This window comes from Sarcophilus harrisii, chromosome 1 (assembly GCF_902635505.1).
Source record: "Sarcophilus harrisii chromosome 1, mSarHar1.11, whole genome shotgun sequence".
Classification (NCBI taxonomy): Eukaryota; Metazoa; Chordata; class Mammalia; order Dasyuromorphia; family Dasyuridae; genus Sarcophilus; species Sarcophilus harrisii.
In genome coordinates, this window is record NC_045426.1 from 141,731,398 (window position 1) to 141,749,531 (window position 18,134).

At 33.2% G+C, this 18,134-nt stretch overlaps 1 protein-coding gene across 1 annotated transcript in view; it reads left to right on the forward strand.

The window, feature by feature from the left end:
• Positions 1-17,754, forward strand: part of ITGA1 (integrin subunit alpha 1) — a 193,605-nt gene extending 175,851 nt beyond the window's left edge. Inside the window, exons 27-29 of the mRNA XM_031964896.1 lie at positions 2,253-2,345; positions 7,412-7,528; positions 14,025-17,754. Coding sequence (XP_031820756.1) covers positions 2,253-2,345; positions 7,412-7,528; positions 14,025-14,069 — 255 coding nt within the window. The 3' untranslated portion in view covers positions 14,070-17,754. The remainder of the gene's footprint in view (positions 1-2,252; positions 2,346-7,411; positions 7,529-14,024) is intronic.
• The last annotated feature ends 380 nt before the right edge of the window (positions 17,755-18,134 follow it).

Consider the following 18,134-nt stretch of genomic DNA (forward strand, 5'->3'; position numbering starts at 1 on the left):
AACAAACAGTGATAATAAGAATGATAAGCACTCACATTTATATAGTGCTTTACAATTTGCAAAAGTTCTATTTCCTTCTTTGCTCAATAACTTCACAATGCTAGAAATTGTGGGAGATATTGAAAATTCCTAATTGTTTTTATTTGTTTTAATTTTATTTTTAATGTATGAAATAAACAAAAATTTCATAATATAATAGAGTAATAAAAGGATTATTTTGCAGGAAAATGTAAATCTATTATGTATAACTTGCTACTTCTTTTAAATATGTAACAAATCTATCATATAAATTTCTTTTTTTTTTCTTCCCTCCTCCTCTCACCCTACAGATGTCTACCATTAGACATAAGTATGTGGATAGTTAGGTACGTAGATAGGTAGGAAGGTGTAAAATCATCCTTATACATATTTCTATTTATCACTTTTTTTCTATGAATACACATAGCATCTTTCTTCCTATGTCCTTTGCAGTTAGTTTGAACATTTATAATAGTCAAAATGATTTAGTCAATCAAGTAGTTTTAATGAAACAAACAAACAAAAAACTACTAAGAAGTCTTGGGCTCTATTGCCAGCTTGTACTGCTACACAGTTATGTGACTTTGAGTAACTCTCTTTGTACTTCAGTTTCCTCATCTATAAAATGGGGAAAATAAGGAATGGATGACTGGCCTCAAGAAAAACCTGTATTCAAATACAAAACCTGTATTCAAATCAAAAAGGAGTGTCCTAAGAGATTCTATTTGGGCAAGACACTTAAACTCTTAGTTCTTCAGACTTGTTGAACTATAAATTTCAAAACATTTACCCATCTGCATTGGAAGAGAGCATTCTCTTAACAAGAAGCAACCTGGACTCTTATGGAATCAAAAGTATGATGTTTCCTTCATGACATTGTCTGAAGAAAAATGCTTTATAAACTGGAAAGAACAACATAAATGGGGGGGTATCATTAAAAATTGTCAGAATTCTTTATTAGAATCAGAGACTACAATAGCTGAAAGATATTTCAGAAATCATCTAGTCCAAACTCATTTTATTTTTTTAATTTTCTGCCTTATTACAAATTCAGCCATTTAGAAGTACAAACACTTGAAGACACAAAAAAGAACAAAGAGAGGATTATATATGAAATTGTGAGCTCCCACTATGGATAGTTTTTAATTGTATATTAAATTTAATAAGTTAGTAACAACTTTTTACTTATTCATCTTCCCTTCTAAATCTTTTTTTGTTTTCTCTGAGTATTTGTTAATTTCTTTTTCTTCCTTCTGTCTTTGAAAATAACAATCTATTCTAGTTTAACAATGCCACAAGATTTTAAAAGCTAGATCAAAGATAAACAATTGATACATAGTGAAACTTCTATTTGATATCGTTGAACATCTTTGCTTAAATCCCATTCCACCTGTCATGGAGACAATTTTAGGATTTTGAAGGTTATTCCAGTAATCTCTACACTTTGGCAATTTCTTCCAAATTTAAAGATTCCTGAGCAAGCCTGTGTTTCTCTTATTCAAGAACCAGTCTAGCTAAGCGGAAAGGAAGATAAACAATAGGATTTGGTCATCACCCAATAATATTTCCCACTATAGAAATTTACAAAGTCCTTATACTAAAGTTGATAGAGGTTACTATCTGCATCAGTGGAAGAACCATTCAGAGAGGTCAAACTATGGACCCTTTAAAGTACTGAAATTGCTAATAATATTAAAGCTAAAACCCATGTTGCCAAATCACTGTGAAATATCAGTTTTTTTTTCAGCATCTATTTGGTGGATATTATTTGATTTTTGTTACAGCCAGATGTGGATGATAACAAGTTCTATTCTCAATCAATCATTAATTATATATTAAGACTCTATTATGGGTCAGTCATTCTGTTAAGTACTGGAAATACAAAATGAAAAATTGAGATGTTTAGTCTTTGACTTCATGGAGCTCAATACATTTCTTCACCTTATTAGATAAAGTTTTTATCCTAAAGAATTCTACTATTTACTGAAAAACTGGGTTTCTTTTTTCCAAAGATAATTCTAATCAAGGTTATTTTCTAAATTTTTTCTTTATTTCTTTTCAAGTCCTGTTTATTTTTTTTTTTTGAGGGGAGTTAAATATCAGTAACCCAAAAGAGGAAAAAAACAAGGAATGAAAGCTACCACACTTAAATATGAAGGTTATTACTTAAATGCGACTTAGATTTAATATGATTGCAACAAATGCTAACAGAAAAACTCCTATTTTCTTTGCAGGCAAGTTTTTCCAGTTTGAATCTTACAATAAAGGCAGAACTTCATAGTGAAAACTCATCATTGATATTAAGTAGTAGTAATCAGAAAAGAGAGGTAAGGAAGTACCAATTCCGAAAATATTCTAGGTCTCACTCTGCTTTATGATGTGATAATTAGATATCACACCTGAATAATGGAAAAAAGTAATGTCTAAGTTTCTGTTATTTTTCTCCTCCCCTTAAAAAATGAAATTCATTAGTCTAGCTATGATTTTAGTCTGGTTCTGAGGTATAGTATGTAAACCGGTACAACCATGCAATTTACCTGTTAACCTCTGACCTTAGTCAAATTAATTTCCTGAACCACAATCCTATTAAATCTATTAACATGCTGGGTTTACTATTTGTCTTTATAGCTACTCAAAATTGAAATAAAATTATGTTTTTACTATTCACATTGATTATTAATGATACATTTGGAATTACTCATTCTTTTTATCTTTATTTTTCTGGCAAGGCAATTGGGATTAAGTGACTTGTCCAGGGTCACAAAGCAGGAAAGGGGCAAGTATCTGAGGCCAAACTTGAACTCAGATCCTCCTGACTCCAGAACCTGAACTTTATCTATTGTGCCACTTAGCTGCCCCAGAATTATCTATTCTTAAAAGACATTTGGAACTGCAATTGACATCTGAAGAACAACTCTGAAAAACATACTGTTTATAAATGCATATGTATGCATTTATATATGTATATAAAGATATGCATATGGTTTTTAAGAACTGTTTAGATGGGGATTATAGGACTATGGATGTGGAATTTAAAGGGATCTCAGGAGCAATTAAATTCAATTCCTTCCTTTTATAGATAAGAAAACTGAGGTTTAGGAGGTTGATTTGCCCCAAATCAAATAGGTGATAAGCATCAGCAGTAGAATCTGAACCCAGGTCTAAGTGATAACACTGGCAAACATAGTTTATATTTAAAGGTTTGCCTTGAGGAAAAGAGCTTATATTTGTTATTTTTTGTCCTGGAGAGCAAGGCTAAAGGAGACAAGCTATAAGAAGACAAATTTCAATACATTGTATTAAATGTATTATTTAAATATTTAATATTAAATTAATATTAATCTTATTAATTTATTTAATATTAATTAAATTCAAATATTAAATATTTTTTAAAAGAAGAAGAAAAAACTCCCTAAGAATTAACATTTTCCAAAAACAGGACTTTTTCAGAATCACCGAATCTGCCATCAGTGGATACCTTTAAAGGGAAGCTTGATGGATACTGCAAAGAAAAAAAATATCGCTTACAAGAATTATAACAGGGGGAAAGGAGAAATGTCCAGGAAACCTGGATACCAATAACAGTTCTAATACAACATTCACATGCCCCTGGGTGGTAATGAGGTTCAATAAAAACATTGCTCAATTCATAGTTGGAGAATGTTTCAAAGCACAGGTTTGAATCCCAGCCTTGCCACTTGCTACCAGTGTGATTTCAAACAAATTATTTAAACTCTCAAGGCCTCATTTTTTTTAAATCTGAGAACTGATAGGGTTTGAATATTATGAATTCTAAGGTCCCTCCCAACAAGTTACCACTTCTTTTATCTCAGCTTAAATTTCCTCTCCTGTAAAATCATATTTTTCTGCCTACAGAACCTGCCTACTTTAATCAGTAATATGATTCCATATATGCAGTAGTCTGTATGAGAGGCATCAAACACCCTGATGCAACACACATGAGAACAGCCTGAACAAGATTAAAATATTATTGGGAAATATTTAATAAAATAAATAAATAAATCATTGTTGATCAAAGCTTCTTAAACTGTTGGTCATGATACCACATAAAGCCACTGAATGTAGAAGTCATGAAATTATAATTTATTATCAATAAATGTTTTAGTTGTATACCCACTTTATAAATTTTTAATAACTTTATAAATATTTATAAAAATTTATAACTTTATAAATAGTTAGAATTATGTAAAAATTTCTTGAGTGAAAAGGGGTCATGAGTGGGAAAAGTTTAAGAAGCCCTGATGTCAATAATGTTAATATGTGGTTTTCTAAGTCACTATGTGGCCCATCCTTATGCATAACTTAGAGGCCCCTATCTCTATTTGAGTTTGACATCACTAATATACACACTGTAAGAAGAGAGACATTGATCAGCACCCCCTACACAAATCCCCTACCAGCTTGGTATAAATCCAATGTTCATCCTTAAAAGAAAGAAAGAAAGAAAGAAAAAGAAAGAAAGAAAAGGATAGAAAGAAGAAAAAAGAAAGTGGAAAAGGAAGAAAGAAAGAGAAGGAAGGAAGGAAAGAAGAAAGAAAGAAGAAACAAAGAGAAAAAAAGAGAGACAGAGAGAGACATAGACAGAGGGAGGAAGGAAAAGAGGAAAGGAGGAGGGAGGAAAAGGAAAGAGGAAGGGGAGAGAGGGGGAAGAGGAAAGGAAGAGGGAGTGAAGGGAGAAAGAAGGAGAAAAGGAAGGAGGGAGGGAGGGAGGAAGGAAAGCCCTCATTAAAATAAAATGATATAGGGTCAGCTAGGTGGTGAAAAGGATAGAGCACCAGCCCTGAAGTCAGAAAGATATGAGTTCAAATTTGACCTCAGACATTTAACACTTCCTAGCTGTGTAATCCTGGGCAAGTCACATAACCTCAATTGCCTCAGTAAAAATAAATAAATAATAAAATAAAAATAAATACATAAAATGATACAATCAAAAGAGAAGTAATGTCATTACCAGTCATTAACAAAGGTAGCTAGGTGGTACAGTAGATAGATTGTTGGGCCTGGGGTAAGAAAGATTCATTTTCTTGAGTTCCAATCTGGCCTCAGATACTTACTAGCTGTGTGACCCTGATCAATTCACTTAACTTTTTTTGCCTCAGTTTCCTTATTTGTAAAATGAGCAGGAAAAGGAAATGGCAAACCATTCCAATATCTTTGCCAATAAAACATCGAGTGGAGTCACAAAGATTCAGACCCAACTGAAAAATAACAATGACAATAACAGCAGTCCTCTCACAATCCCTAGTGCCTGATCCCAGTATATCATGTAGTTTTGTTTATGTAATAGGATGTAAACTTTTGTTTTCTAGTGCACAGTGGTAAGAATATAATCAACTCATTCAATAAATGATCATTGATTGATACATCCTTTATTTGCTCCTCACCATGCCCCATTCCTTGAACATTGGCTCCTCAGTCTCTATATTTCCAGCACATTGGACTTGCTTTCAGTAACACAATGATTCAAATCCTACCTCAGAAGCTTTCTAGCTGTGTGACCCTGAACAAATCACTTAAATCCATTTGCCTCTTTTTCCTCATCTGTAAAACTCCACATGAGTCACAAAGAGTCTGAAGTGACTGAACAAGTCATTAACAACTGTTATGGACTAACTTAGGATCATATCTCTACATTCCCACCCTTTCAGTTTACAATTAAGTTAACTGGCACCTTAAGAAATTAATTAAATTTACCTCTATCACAAACACTGTCAAAGATAAAATGCACCAGCTTCTTCTGATTCTCAATTAATGCTCATTACCAAGTTGGCTCCAGTTTCAATTATCTCTAGGGCTCTAAAATGTGAGATAGGAAAGCCACTTGTTAATAAGAGAAGGAAAAACTGATAGAATGGAAAAATGTGAGTAGGGGCTTTTCTGATGGCTTCTACCATAGAAGGAGTTGGGAAGTGGCTGACATCAGAGGAGGAAAGGAAAGAAAAAAAAAAAACAAATCTGTTCACTTCATAGTTTTGGAAGGTCAGCTCTGATCTCATGGAGTCCTTATTATCAAAGAATAATGCAGCCATGTTCAACATGAAAAATAAATAGTAATAGGAATTTTTTTTTCATTTTTTTTTAAATTTTGGATTGGAAAGAGGCAGGTTCTAGTTCCAGCTTTGCCATTTATCAGCTAAGTGGCTCTGGACAAGTAAACGTATGCTAAAGACCAGTATATATCCTGACTTGCATATTAAAAATATAATATTTAGTTAAAATATTAAAAATTTTAAAATTGAATCTCTAAGGTTTCTTCCAGCTTTAATATCCCATTCATTTATGTTCTCTATTCTTGATTTTTTCCAATGACAAAGTTTACAACAAAACTTACCACTTAGCAAAAAGCCATTTAACTGAAATACCCCTTGCATAGTTGTTACTTGAAGTGTGCTGCATATTAATACTATGGAAGATGAAATTATGAATAATCTCCTGTGTTCAGTCATTTCATTTGTGTCCAACTCCTTGTGACCTCATTTTTGAGTTTTCTTGGCAAAGATATTGGAGTAATTTGCCATTTCCTTCTCCAAATCATTTTACAGATGAAGAAACTGTGGCAAACAGGCATTAAGTGATTTGCCTAGGATCAAACAGCTAGTAAGGGTCTAGGGCAGATTTGAACTCAAGAGGAAGAATCTTTCTGACTTTAGGGCCAGCACCCTAGCCGCTATGCTACCAAGTTGTCTATGTTAAAATTATCACCATTTATATCATGCTTAAAATTTACAAATTGCTTTTCATTCATTGTATCATTTGATTCCCACAATTATCCAGTAACCCAGATATAATAATACATCATAGAGATATTATCTATATCTTTGATACAAATAATATAATACAGATATCATCCCCATTTTAAGTATGTTCTCAGAAAGGTTAAATGAGTTGTTCAAGATTAAAGAGCTGGTTAGAGACAAGATTTGAACCCAGGTCTTCCTGGCTCCAAGTCTAGCACTCTATTTGTTGTGCTACAAATATCTTTTTATTGAGAGTAGATTTTGGGGGCAACTGGGTGGCAAACTAAGTAGAGCATTGGCCCTGGAGTCAAGGGGATCATAGTTGAAATTTAGTCTCAGACTCTAATACTAGTTGTGTGACCAAAAAAAAAAAAAAGTAGATTTTATGTTAAAAATTTGGGAATATGGAAATAGGTTAAACTTTGTAATATATAATTAAATACTTGAAATACTCTGTATACAGTTTAGAATAATTACATTGTTAACATTATCAAGTATATTGTTACCCAATAACATTGTTATATAAGAATAATAGCATTGTTAAAAGTCGCTATACCTTTTATAGTATATAATTTCTCTTTTGATGACTTTAAAAGACATTTCATGCTTTTGACTGTCTATCTTTACTATTTCAGCTGGCTATTCAGATATCAAAAGATCTTCTACCTGGTCAAGTGCCATTGTGGGTGATCCTTCTGAGTGCTTTCGCAGGATTCCTGCTATTGATGCTCCTTATATTAGCATTATGGAAGGTATGAGTGCCCTTTCCTCTTATTTTTCTGTTATAGTTGAAGAAATCATTGCCAACAGATAGGTGGTTAGGGAATATCCTGTGTTAATTGGGGATCATTATATGTTTCTTCAAAATCTGATCTTGTTTTGCTTCTGTGTGGGTATATACTAGTATTATATTTATATGTATATATATATATATGCATATACATACATCTCTATAACTTACCTTAATCAGAAGACATAAATTCCTGAAAATCTGTTTGTAAATGGAATTTTTGTGAATGAATCAAGATCCAAGGAGACATCCTATTTCACAAAATCTAATTGTGTCACTTTATAGCCCCTAATTAATCTTTTGTATAAATCTGGTTTTTCACACCTAGGACTCCATTATAGTGAAAGTGCACATTTCTTTGAGTCATACTACTAGCATAATAGAGGAGAATTAAGATCTTTGGGTTTAGTAAGTAAAGCATGAATAGAAATCTACTGAAAATTATACTATATTGGTTTATAGACTGCAGAGAATATTAAAGGGTGTTGTGCATTGAGAGCTAGGCCTAGAGTCAGGAAAATTCCTCTTCTTGAGTTCAAATCTGGCCTCATAAACTTACTATCTGTGGAACTTTGAAGGAGTCACTTAACCCTGTTTGCCTCAGTTTCCTCATCTGTAAAATGAGCTAGAGAAGGAAATGGCAAACTACTCTAGTATCTTTGCCAACAAAATCCCAATTGAAGTATCAGACAGAAATGAAAGAACTGAACAACAACAAATAAAACAGTAAGAAATGGATAGGAACAGAGACAAGTGATTTCACTGATAGAGAGAATTCCCAAATGAAACTCCTTTTACCAAAGCAGCTCTTCACATCTGTAAATGATAATCTAAAATAATCTGATAATCTATATCATCTAGAGGTTGTGACTCAATTTGAATTCAGATTTTTCTGGCTCTTTTCTCTTTATCATAGGGCTTCTCTATTTCAAATTCATTTTACCTCATATTTTACTTCTTAAAATAATGAAAATACAACAATAAGCAAAAAATATAGATTATTGGTACTAGCTAATTTAGGCACTCTCCCAATAATTAAACCAATTACATCATCTTTTTATTCTAGAACACACATTGCCAAGAAGATGTCACTATATTTAATAATAATAAAACTGATCAAAAGGATCTTGGACTTTTAGGAAAATCAAGCTCAATATGAATCAGAAGTTTGAGTTGGCAACACCAAATATTAATATCTAGAGATGAATTTTTCAATGTTTTTTATAGGGCGATGAATCCTTTTGGTAGTCTGGAGAAGACCAGATAAATCAAAGAGGCAGTGTTCACAGGCCATCAACTTCCAAGTAGAACCTGAAGCAGATTAAAATATAATTGAGAAATATTTAACAAAATAAATAAAAAATAATTAATGATAATATGTGGCTTTCTAAGTCAATATATTGCCACAGGAATTCTTATGCATGGTTTTATGAGATCCAGTTACTATCTGAGTTTGACAGCACTAGTGAAAACTATGGAATCTTTTTCAGAAAAATGTTTTTAAAAAAAGAAAAAAAAAAAAAAAGGAAGCCAACTATGTTGAGAGTTACCAATCTATGTGCTTTTTTAAAAAGCCAAGTTTATGTAACTATTTTATGATTCCCCCCCCCCCATTATGAGAGAGTCTCTGAGGTTGATTCTCAGTCTGAAATTCTGGAAGTCTATGGTATGTTACTGTTTTTCTAAAAGAATATTCTATGTCCCTTCCAACTCAAGTTATTTTTCATGTGGTACACAGCTTCCTTTTTGGAAGTGGTAGGAAAGAAGGAAAAGGATCTCCAAAACGATGCAGCAATTAGATGCAATTTCTGATCTTTCTCCAACAAACGCCAGGGACTAATTTTTTTTTTTTTTTTTTTTTTTTTTGGTCACCTCTTCTTATCAGAAATGTTATTTTAATAGATTTTCTGTAATACCTCCATCAGCCACAGTGTGGTGCACAAATCCTGGTTTACTGTTAGTGTGAGAGGACTTAATTTCAGGTTAAGCTTACAAGCTTGTTCCAGTAGGTTTGTATAACTTAAACTGAGGACTGAGGTAGTATATTTATTTGAGTGTGACCATTCATAACATGGTCTGCTACTCATGAGGCAAAATGATCCCAGGTACAAAAATACAATGTGCTGCTAAGAATGCTCAGTCTCTTATAAGATATCCTGTTGAATGCATATGATGAGTTCTTCAGATGTTTCCTAACTGCCTCCATAAAGGGCATGCTAACATATCAGAGATGCAGAATTAAGTTAAATAGAGCTATATTAGTACCCGGGATACTGGGTTTATATCTTAGGTCTAGCATTCACTGCCAGTGTTTCCTTGCTCACAATTTCCTCAATCTGAAAGATAATTGTTACACTAAATGACTTTTAAAGTCCCTTCCAGATTTCTACCTTTCATTTTGAGTAAGGATTTGTCTGTGTTCAAGAAGGAAATGGTATGATAAAAGACAGAGTAACCAGATAATTATTCTTAGTCTTCATGCCAGGTGGACCCTGCCCTCACCCATACTTGTTGAATCTTGGGGCCTCAATGACATGTGGGCTTAGTCTGGAGCAAGTTCAAGTGATCTGTACTAATCTATGGCCATCATAGCCTATAACATTCATCCAGGAGTAGAACAAATCTTTTAGAACCAATCTTTGACTCTCCAGGTTCCAAATTTCTCTAAAGCAGAAATTCAACCAGACCTGTTGTAATTCTCGTGATTGTAACCAATTTCTAAAAGTCCTGTGGAGATGGAGCATTCATGGAGTTTCATTGTCCCAGCAAGAGTTTCCCTCCAGAATGAAATTAACATGGGATTAATACCATGCTGAATAATAAGTTCAGTCAAGGTACCCCATACCCCAAAAGACCTCCTTACTTTCTCAAAAATTTTTTCTTTGAAGTACTTCAATAATAACAGTAACAACAGCTGGATGGTGGATTCCTTTAGGGCAGAAACTGCCTTTGCCTTTTTTCTTTGGTATTTATCCTCAGAGCCTAGTACAGTGCCTGACACATAGTAGGTGCTTAATAGTCCTGAAATCCATCCAGATTATACATTCTTTTAACATAAAGCCATGCTCTCTATAAACATGCAAATCCTTCTGGGAGAATATTTTACCTATAATCTTTTCAATCATTTGCACTGTTCCAGAATGATTTCATTTCTGAAAACAAGTTTTGACAGAAGGAAGAATACTTTTTGTCAGAGGTCAAAGGGAAAAGAATTTCAAGTCACCTGGGAGAGGGGGGGCGGGGAAGACAGTGGAAGAGAATGAAGAATGCAAGGAGAGCCTCACAATCTGAGGAAAACCTGCTTTATGACCTTACATTGAGATCATAGCATTATTGACTTTAGAGTTGAAAGGTATATTCAAGATCTTATAGCCCGATTCCTTTATTTGATTCTGGAGGAAACCAAATTTCAGAGAAACTAAGTAACACAGGTAGAATTTGAATCCAAATCCCTAACACCAAAGAGGGTGTCTTTTCAGCTACATCACATTGTCCGATCCGGAAAAGCCAAAAATAAAATGAAGATTATTTACCATCTAACTTCTCTGAGGTCATGATACAAATACTATCTTACTGGACCATGTGATACATCAATGTATAGTGTATGGTAAATTAGAGCGTGTTAGAATCAGTTCAGTTTTCACAAGTAGAGTGTTAAATTTTCAGTGTGAATAATTACACCTTGAAAATTGTCAAATGCTATAAATCAGGGCTTGCTTGATTAATTATTTTGTTGATTATCTAGACTTAATAAAATGTAATAAAGCAGTTTAAACTTTAAAAAATGTGAGCATATATACATATATATATAAATATATAAAATAAATGTAAATTTGTAAAAAAAAACTTAGGTGTATGTGTATATTAGACACACACACACACTTTTTAAAATAAATAATTGTTAAAATTTTTTAGCAGCAACCAAACCCAAAAGATTGTTGAGACTGAAACTTTTAATTGATAGAGGAAAATACATTCTTAGTGTTTCACCTTGGAGCTTACTAGGCCCAAGACTCTTTTGCTAGAATCCAAATGTTGGTGCTGGGTGTGGAAAAGTGGAGATGGATTTCACAGTGACTCAGGGACAAATATTTGTGGGGGGAAGGAGTAAGAAGGAAGATACTAAACTGCTCTTTCTAACTATATGTTCTAACTACATGTTCCAGAAATTCTTCTCAAAGCCAGGTGCAGAAGGGATTAGATTCCAAAAACATCAGGCATCTTAACATGTGCCTACATGCAATCAAATTGGAAATGGCTGAAAAGAGACCTAGAAAGAAAGATGGGGGGATGACAGCTGCCAGGGGAGGCACACCCCTTAAACTCCCTTAGGATGTTGCTTCCACCTTAAGGCATATCTAGCCCTTACTGTCCCTCACTAGTTACAACTGAGTCAGATTCATTTAGCTTAAAAAATGTTTGTTGAGTAATTAATTGATTTAATAAAATGGAAATTGGCACTTGTCCAGTTCTATTTGAAATATAATTATTAATAGGAGAACTTTGTACAATGATTTTTGTAGAGTCACATTTTTAACAAAAAACTTCATTAAAAAGGAGAAAATTTGACAAATAGAAATTCTGTATCTGTAATGCCCAGATAGCTAGTTTATGGTGTTGATTAAACCACCAAAGGCTTTAGGAATGTTATATAGCTTGACAAGCATGTTCACATCATAGCAAAAAAGTTAATTCTGGCCCCTACCCACAGATGACTCAGAGATGGAGTCTGGGATTTGTTGAGAGATTAGGAAAAATTTAAATATTCTCACAAAGATGGTAAAAATTATTGCAGAATTTTCTGTGTCCCATAATTATTACCTCTGTTCCCCAGGGGATGCTAGTAGCTTCCTAGTAGCTCAGACTATACCTAAGCCTATATAGTTGACTCAGGTCTGGAGAGAACTCCATAAGCCAGGAGCTACCAGAGGGATTGAATCTCCTGAAACTGCCTGTCCTAAACACTTGGATTTATGTATAGGCAAGGAGATAATAATATCTAGTATCTACATGGCATGTTTGTCTATATGTTGTCTCCTCACAACAATCTTATAGATGAAGAAACCGAGTTTGAGGGAGTTGATTTATCCAGAGTCACATTACTAGTATATATCTGAGGCAGGATTCAAATTCTCTGCTTGCTGCCTACTAACTAGTTGCTATTTATTAGTGTAACTAAGGAATATCTGACATCAAAAAAAGTGATTTAGGTGCTTAGCAATTTCCACCCATCCTGGCTGTTGTTAGAGCTGGCTAGCATACCCTTACTTCAATTTGTCTTCTGCCCATCAGATAGTTGCTAGGAAGTTTATCTTCCACTTTAAGAAAAAGGATAATGGAAAGGGAGGAGAAACTATAGTCATGGGGAGTGCCTTACAAAACATTTATCCATGTTAGTACAAGGCTTATTTTGTCATTTTGCTGGTAGAAAAATATCTTTGACCAACCAAAATTTTCTAAGTATGGCAGGAATTTGAAAGATGTTGCAAGTACATTGACACGTAGTACAAAAGATAAATAACCTTTTGTGAATTACTATACCGAAAATTTCCAATAAACAACTAAAGCCTGTGATCTCATTCATAGCTAAGGAACTTCCTGTGAGGAAAAACCCTTGGTCAGCATTTGCTCTGCTTGTTGTTGTTGAGTAATTTTTTTCAATCATGTTGGACTCTTTATGACCTCATTTGGAGTTTTCTTGGCAAAGATACTGGAATGATTTGCCATTTCCTTCTCCAGTCCATTTTATAAATGGGAAACTGAGGCAAGTAGCATTAAGTGACTTGCCTAAGGTCTACTAAATGTTTGAGGACAGATTTGAACTCAGAAAGATGAGTCTTCTTGACTCCAGGCCTGGCACTCATTCTATCCATTGTGCTATTTAGCTGCCCAATTTGCTCTGTTATTTATAGTCTTAAAGAGTTGCCTATGGCCCTAGAAGTTAAGTGACTTGCCCAAGAGACACAGATAGTATGTGCGAGAAGAAATACTTCTCAGAGGATATTTATGGGACAGAAAATTCTGGATTACTTTTCCATCACCTTTGTAAGGATTTATAATTTCCACTCTTTACCCATTAAAAAACAAAACCAAAAACAAAATCCATCCATCATCCCAGTTTTCTTTCTGGGTTAGTACCCAGAACTATCCTGAGACAGATGCACCTTTCAAAGGTTTGAAAGAGTTTGCTGATTTTATCACCAAAGACCTAGGGCTATTGTAAGTATAGTTAAGGAGTTTTCATTTATCAAATTTTCCCTTTTTTTTGAAATGTGGCTGTTTTTCAGTTCCCTATTTAGGATGCCATTCTGCCTTAATAATGATAATGCTAATACACTTATATAATCAAAATGTTATCAATTATAATAACAATGTAATTATTATATTTATATTATTATTAACTTTTATTTTCCAATCTTGATAGCAAATTGTATTTCTATTTTATGTTTTCTTTGCAGATTGGATTCTTCAAAAGACCATTAAAGAAGAAGATGGAAAAATGAAATTCCATACCAGAGGAAGAAAACAGCAGTTGTTCAATTATCTGTCCTCAGGCTTGCTTCAAATTTGTGACCAGAAAAATTCTCCATATAATTATCATCTACATGGTCACATGCCTTTGTTCCATTAAGGAATTAATCACTCAGAAAAAAAACAGATCAATAATGATCCCAAATGATGATGATAAATTTATATTTGTAAAATATCAGGAAATATTTTAAAACAATTACTCGTTTTTGCTGAGTAATTGAATTTAAGATTACAAAGTGTTTTGAATAGAAAGGACAGCCTATTCAAAAGTGCTTCAGAAATGAAGGAAAAATGTTGTCAGACTCATGGAAGCATGTTTTGTTTTGTTTTGTTTTTTTCCTCCAGAAAAATACAAGTTAAATTTTCTTTCTCTGACCCCAATGGAAATCTAGACTTTCAGAGTTTGAAAATGTATGTACGTGCCAGGAAAAAGACTCACTTGCTAGGGTCACTTCCCATCATGCACAACTGAGCTCAAGGGAGAGGACGTTGTGTAACATGAACTCATGACACAGAGGAGACAAAAAACAGAATGAAACAGGGTCATATAGCAGGTAGCCTTTGGGTCATTTCTGTCCATTTCCCAGGGTGTCTAAAAAGCAAGGTCTATACAGCTGAAATTCTATCCCAAGTTGAGAATGAAGATAAAAGCACTGTTAGAAAACAAGCATAGGTTTATAAGCTTTTATAAGGCACACTGAACTCTCATTTTTGAGCCTTAAGACTCAATGTAAAATGTCATGGTGGTGAAAAAAGCACTTAAAAATAATTTTTAATTTTATGTGTACCTTAAAAAATGTGATGTGATTTATTCCCAAAGAATTCAATGTGAGGGATATGCTGAATTGACTTTTGAAAAATGGAATTTGTTGGTAAATGACTATGAAGTGCCTATTGCACCTTTGTGAATCAACTTTGAGTTTTGAGGGACCCAGAATTCCCATTTTCTAAGGCAGCCCCAAAAAAGGATTTCTCTTAGGTTCTTGGTACAGGGTTGATTCAAATCAAAAACTAGGACAGGGTTTTTATTTTGTTTTGTTTTGTTTTGTGTTTTTTATTTTGTTTCTTGAGGATTATTTTTTCAATGCATTTCTAATATTCTGTAAAAGACAAAATTCCATTTTAGTATAAGACTTCACCAAAAAGTGTTTCCAGTGCATGAGCTACACATATGTATCAAGTAAATAGATCACTAGATATATATTTAAGGCATTTTGTGTTTGAAAGCTGGCAACAACAAGAAGTCACTGCTCCATATTTAACTTCTTTTTTTTTTTCAAATCATTTCCTAAGGTAAATAGAGTTAATCAGAATACCAGCTGCCATGAACAATTCATTTATTTCCTGTGACAATACAAATGAATGAATGTATAGTAGTTGTATCATTCAATAAACATTGAATAAGTGCCTTCTATGTGCTAGGTACTGTGCTAAGTGCTGAGAATATAAAGAAAGCAAAAAAAAAAAAAAAAAAAAAAACAGCTCTAAAGGAGCTCACAGTCTAATAAGGGAAACAACATGAAAATAACTTGTATAAAAAGATACATAGAGGATAAATGGGAGAGAATCATTAGAATCATTAGAGAGAACTAGTATTAAGAAGGATCAGGAAAGGTTTCTTGCAAAGAAAAAAATTTTTAGCTGGAAGTTGAAGAAAGTCAGGAAGTGAAAATTAGGTGAATATTACAAGCTTGGAAAAATGCCCAGAATCTGGAGATTGAATGTCTAGTACAGAAATGGGAAGGAAGTCATTGTCATTGGATCTCAGGGTATGTAGGGAAGGAGGAAGGCCTAAGGTGTAAAAAGAGTGGAAAGGTAGGAAACAAGTTATGAAGGTCTTTGAATGCCAAGAATGATTCTGTATTTGATTCTGGAGATCAGAACACTAGTATTTATTGAATAGGAAGGTGACCTGGTCAGAGCTGCCCTTTATGTATGAACTGCTGCTGTAAAATACATTCAAATTTTAAAATAACTTTCCAATTGTTACCACATCCTATCGAGGATGTACTGTAATAAAACCTCAATTGATCAGAACCTAGTACCTAAAGAGGAGTTTAAAGATTTTTTCTTTGATCATTTTCTAGGAAAAATAAAAGAAATAACAAATAAGCCAACTTCAGGGTATTTGAAATTAATCTAGTTTCCTAAAATTTCCATATATATATACTATGATTAACAGTAAGATTAATCATGCTCTTCCATCTTCTCTTTCTGAATATCTTATATACTTATTAATACCTTCTCACTCCTTCTATCCATATGCACAGTCCCTTCAAGGTACCTGATAATTGCTCTCAAATCTTCACCTTGTTATTCCCTTCCTGTGATATCCTTTTACTCCAAAATTATCATTTCCTTTTGATGTCCCTTGCTTATCAAAAATCATGTTACCTCAGAATTCCATTTTCCCCTAGTTCTTAGGCAGAAATCAAACTGGGTTAATTAACCTCTCAACCTCAGTTTCCTCAATTATAAAATGAGGTGGTTGGACTAGGAGATTTCCAAGGATTTATGATTGTAATTCACATTAAAGTGATGTTTTCACTTTCCCATAAGGTATTTGCTCTTTAAAAAGACAATGCTTATTGATCCAAAAAAAAAAGTTTCAGTAGTAGAATTTAAGATAATATGAAAAAGTAAGACAAGTATTTAGGATCTAGGCACCTTCTAGTACCCCTCACATCATATAAAGTATATAGTTACCTATTTTTTTCTATCCAGTAGTCCAACCCCATTTCAATCATAGGGGTGAAAATAAAAAATAACATCTGGGTATTAATAAGAATTTCTATTTTCCTAACATATTACTTCATTAAAACTTTATTACATATGAGTTAGCACTAGAGACTAGTCCTGCAATTTCATTAGTAGAGAGAATTCCCATGTAAGGAAACTTCTACTAATGCAGATTATCAGGCAACATCTTTTCTGGAACTTAGCTTCTTAAGACAGTTGCTAAGAACATCAAGAGTTGAAATGATTTGCCCAATATATGAATGTGCGCACACACAAAAATTATATGTATATACATGCACCTGCATATGTATGTACAAGACATACATGCATACATACATGTGTGCATATATATATATATTTATATACAGAGATGAGACATGAACTTAGCTTTTCTTGACTTCAAGACCAGCTCTATCAACCATTAAAACAAATAATCAAATATTAATTAAGTATGAAGTTTTCACCTAAATGAAATTACAATATAGCACTGACCTAAACAGCATTAATTCATTGATTATACTTTTTAAAGTATGACTAAAAATTAAGTAACAGAGAAGCAACAAAAGTAGATTCCTAAAAAGGTTTTCACAGTCTATTTAGCCACATATTATGTATGTATATATATGTTTATGTATGTGTACATATTATATATACATATATGTATATACATATATTTATATGCCTTTAACTAACAGAGTAGATATATTAAAAGTTGTGTAGGCAGATTGGCTAACAGAATTTTATTTTAAATGTTAACTCGTGTTTTTCTTCAACTGGTTGCCTTAGCTCCTTTTTTGATTTGGTTTTCAGTTCCTTCATTCTATCATAAATTTTAAACTTAATATTTAATTTTATTGTACAATACAGATAATATTGAAGATGGGGAATATATTGACAGAATAAAGAGATGAAATTCTATAGCCCCCAGTTTGACCTTTACTTTGCATTAATAAAATTTCTGCACTTAACAAGAAAAAGAAGAGATTGAAAATATATCTGTACAGTGTGAGACAGTTCAATAAAATCACACCTTTCTTGAGTCTTTATGGTTTCAGAGCCACAATTAGGCAGCTGTGTGTCCTGCAGAAGTGGCATGAAACATAGATGATATGCAATGCAAGAAAAACCAGCCATAAGCATGAGAGGAGCTCACCTACAGGAGAAAGAAATGCTATAAAAATATTAACTTCTTATTATATATTAAGCACTGGAGATAGAAATAGAAAAGCAAGCTATCTCCTTTCTCAAGGAACTCACGTTCTAATTGGGGAAGGCACACATTCAAGAAGTTTTCAGCT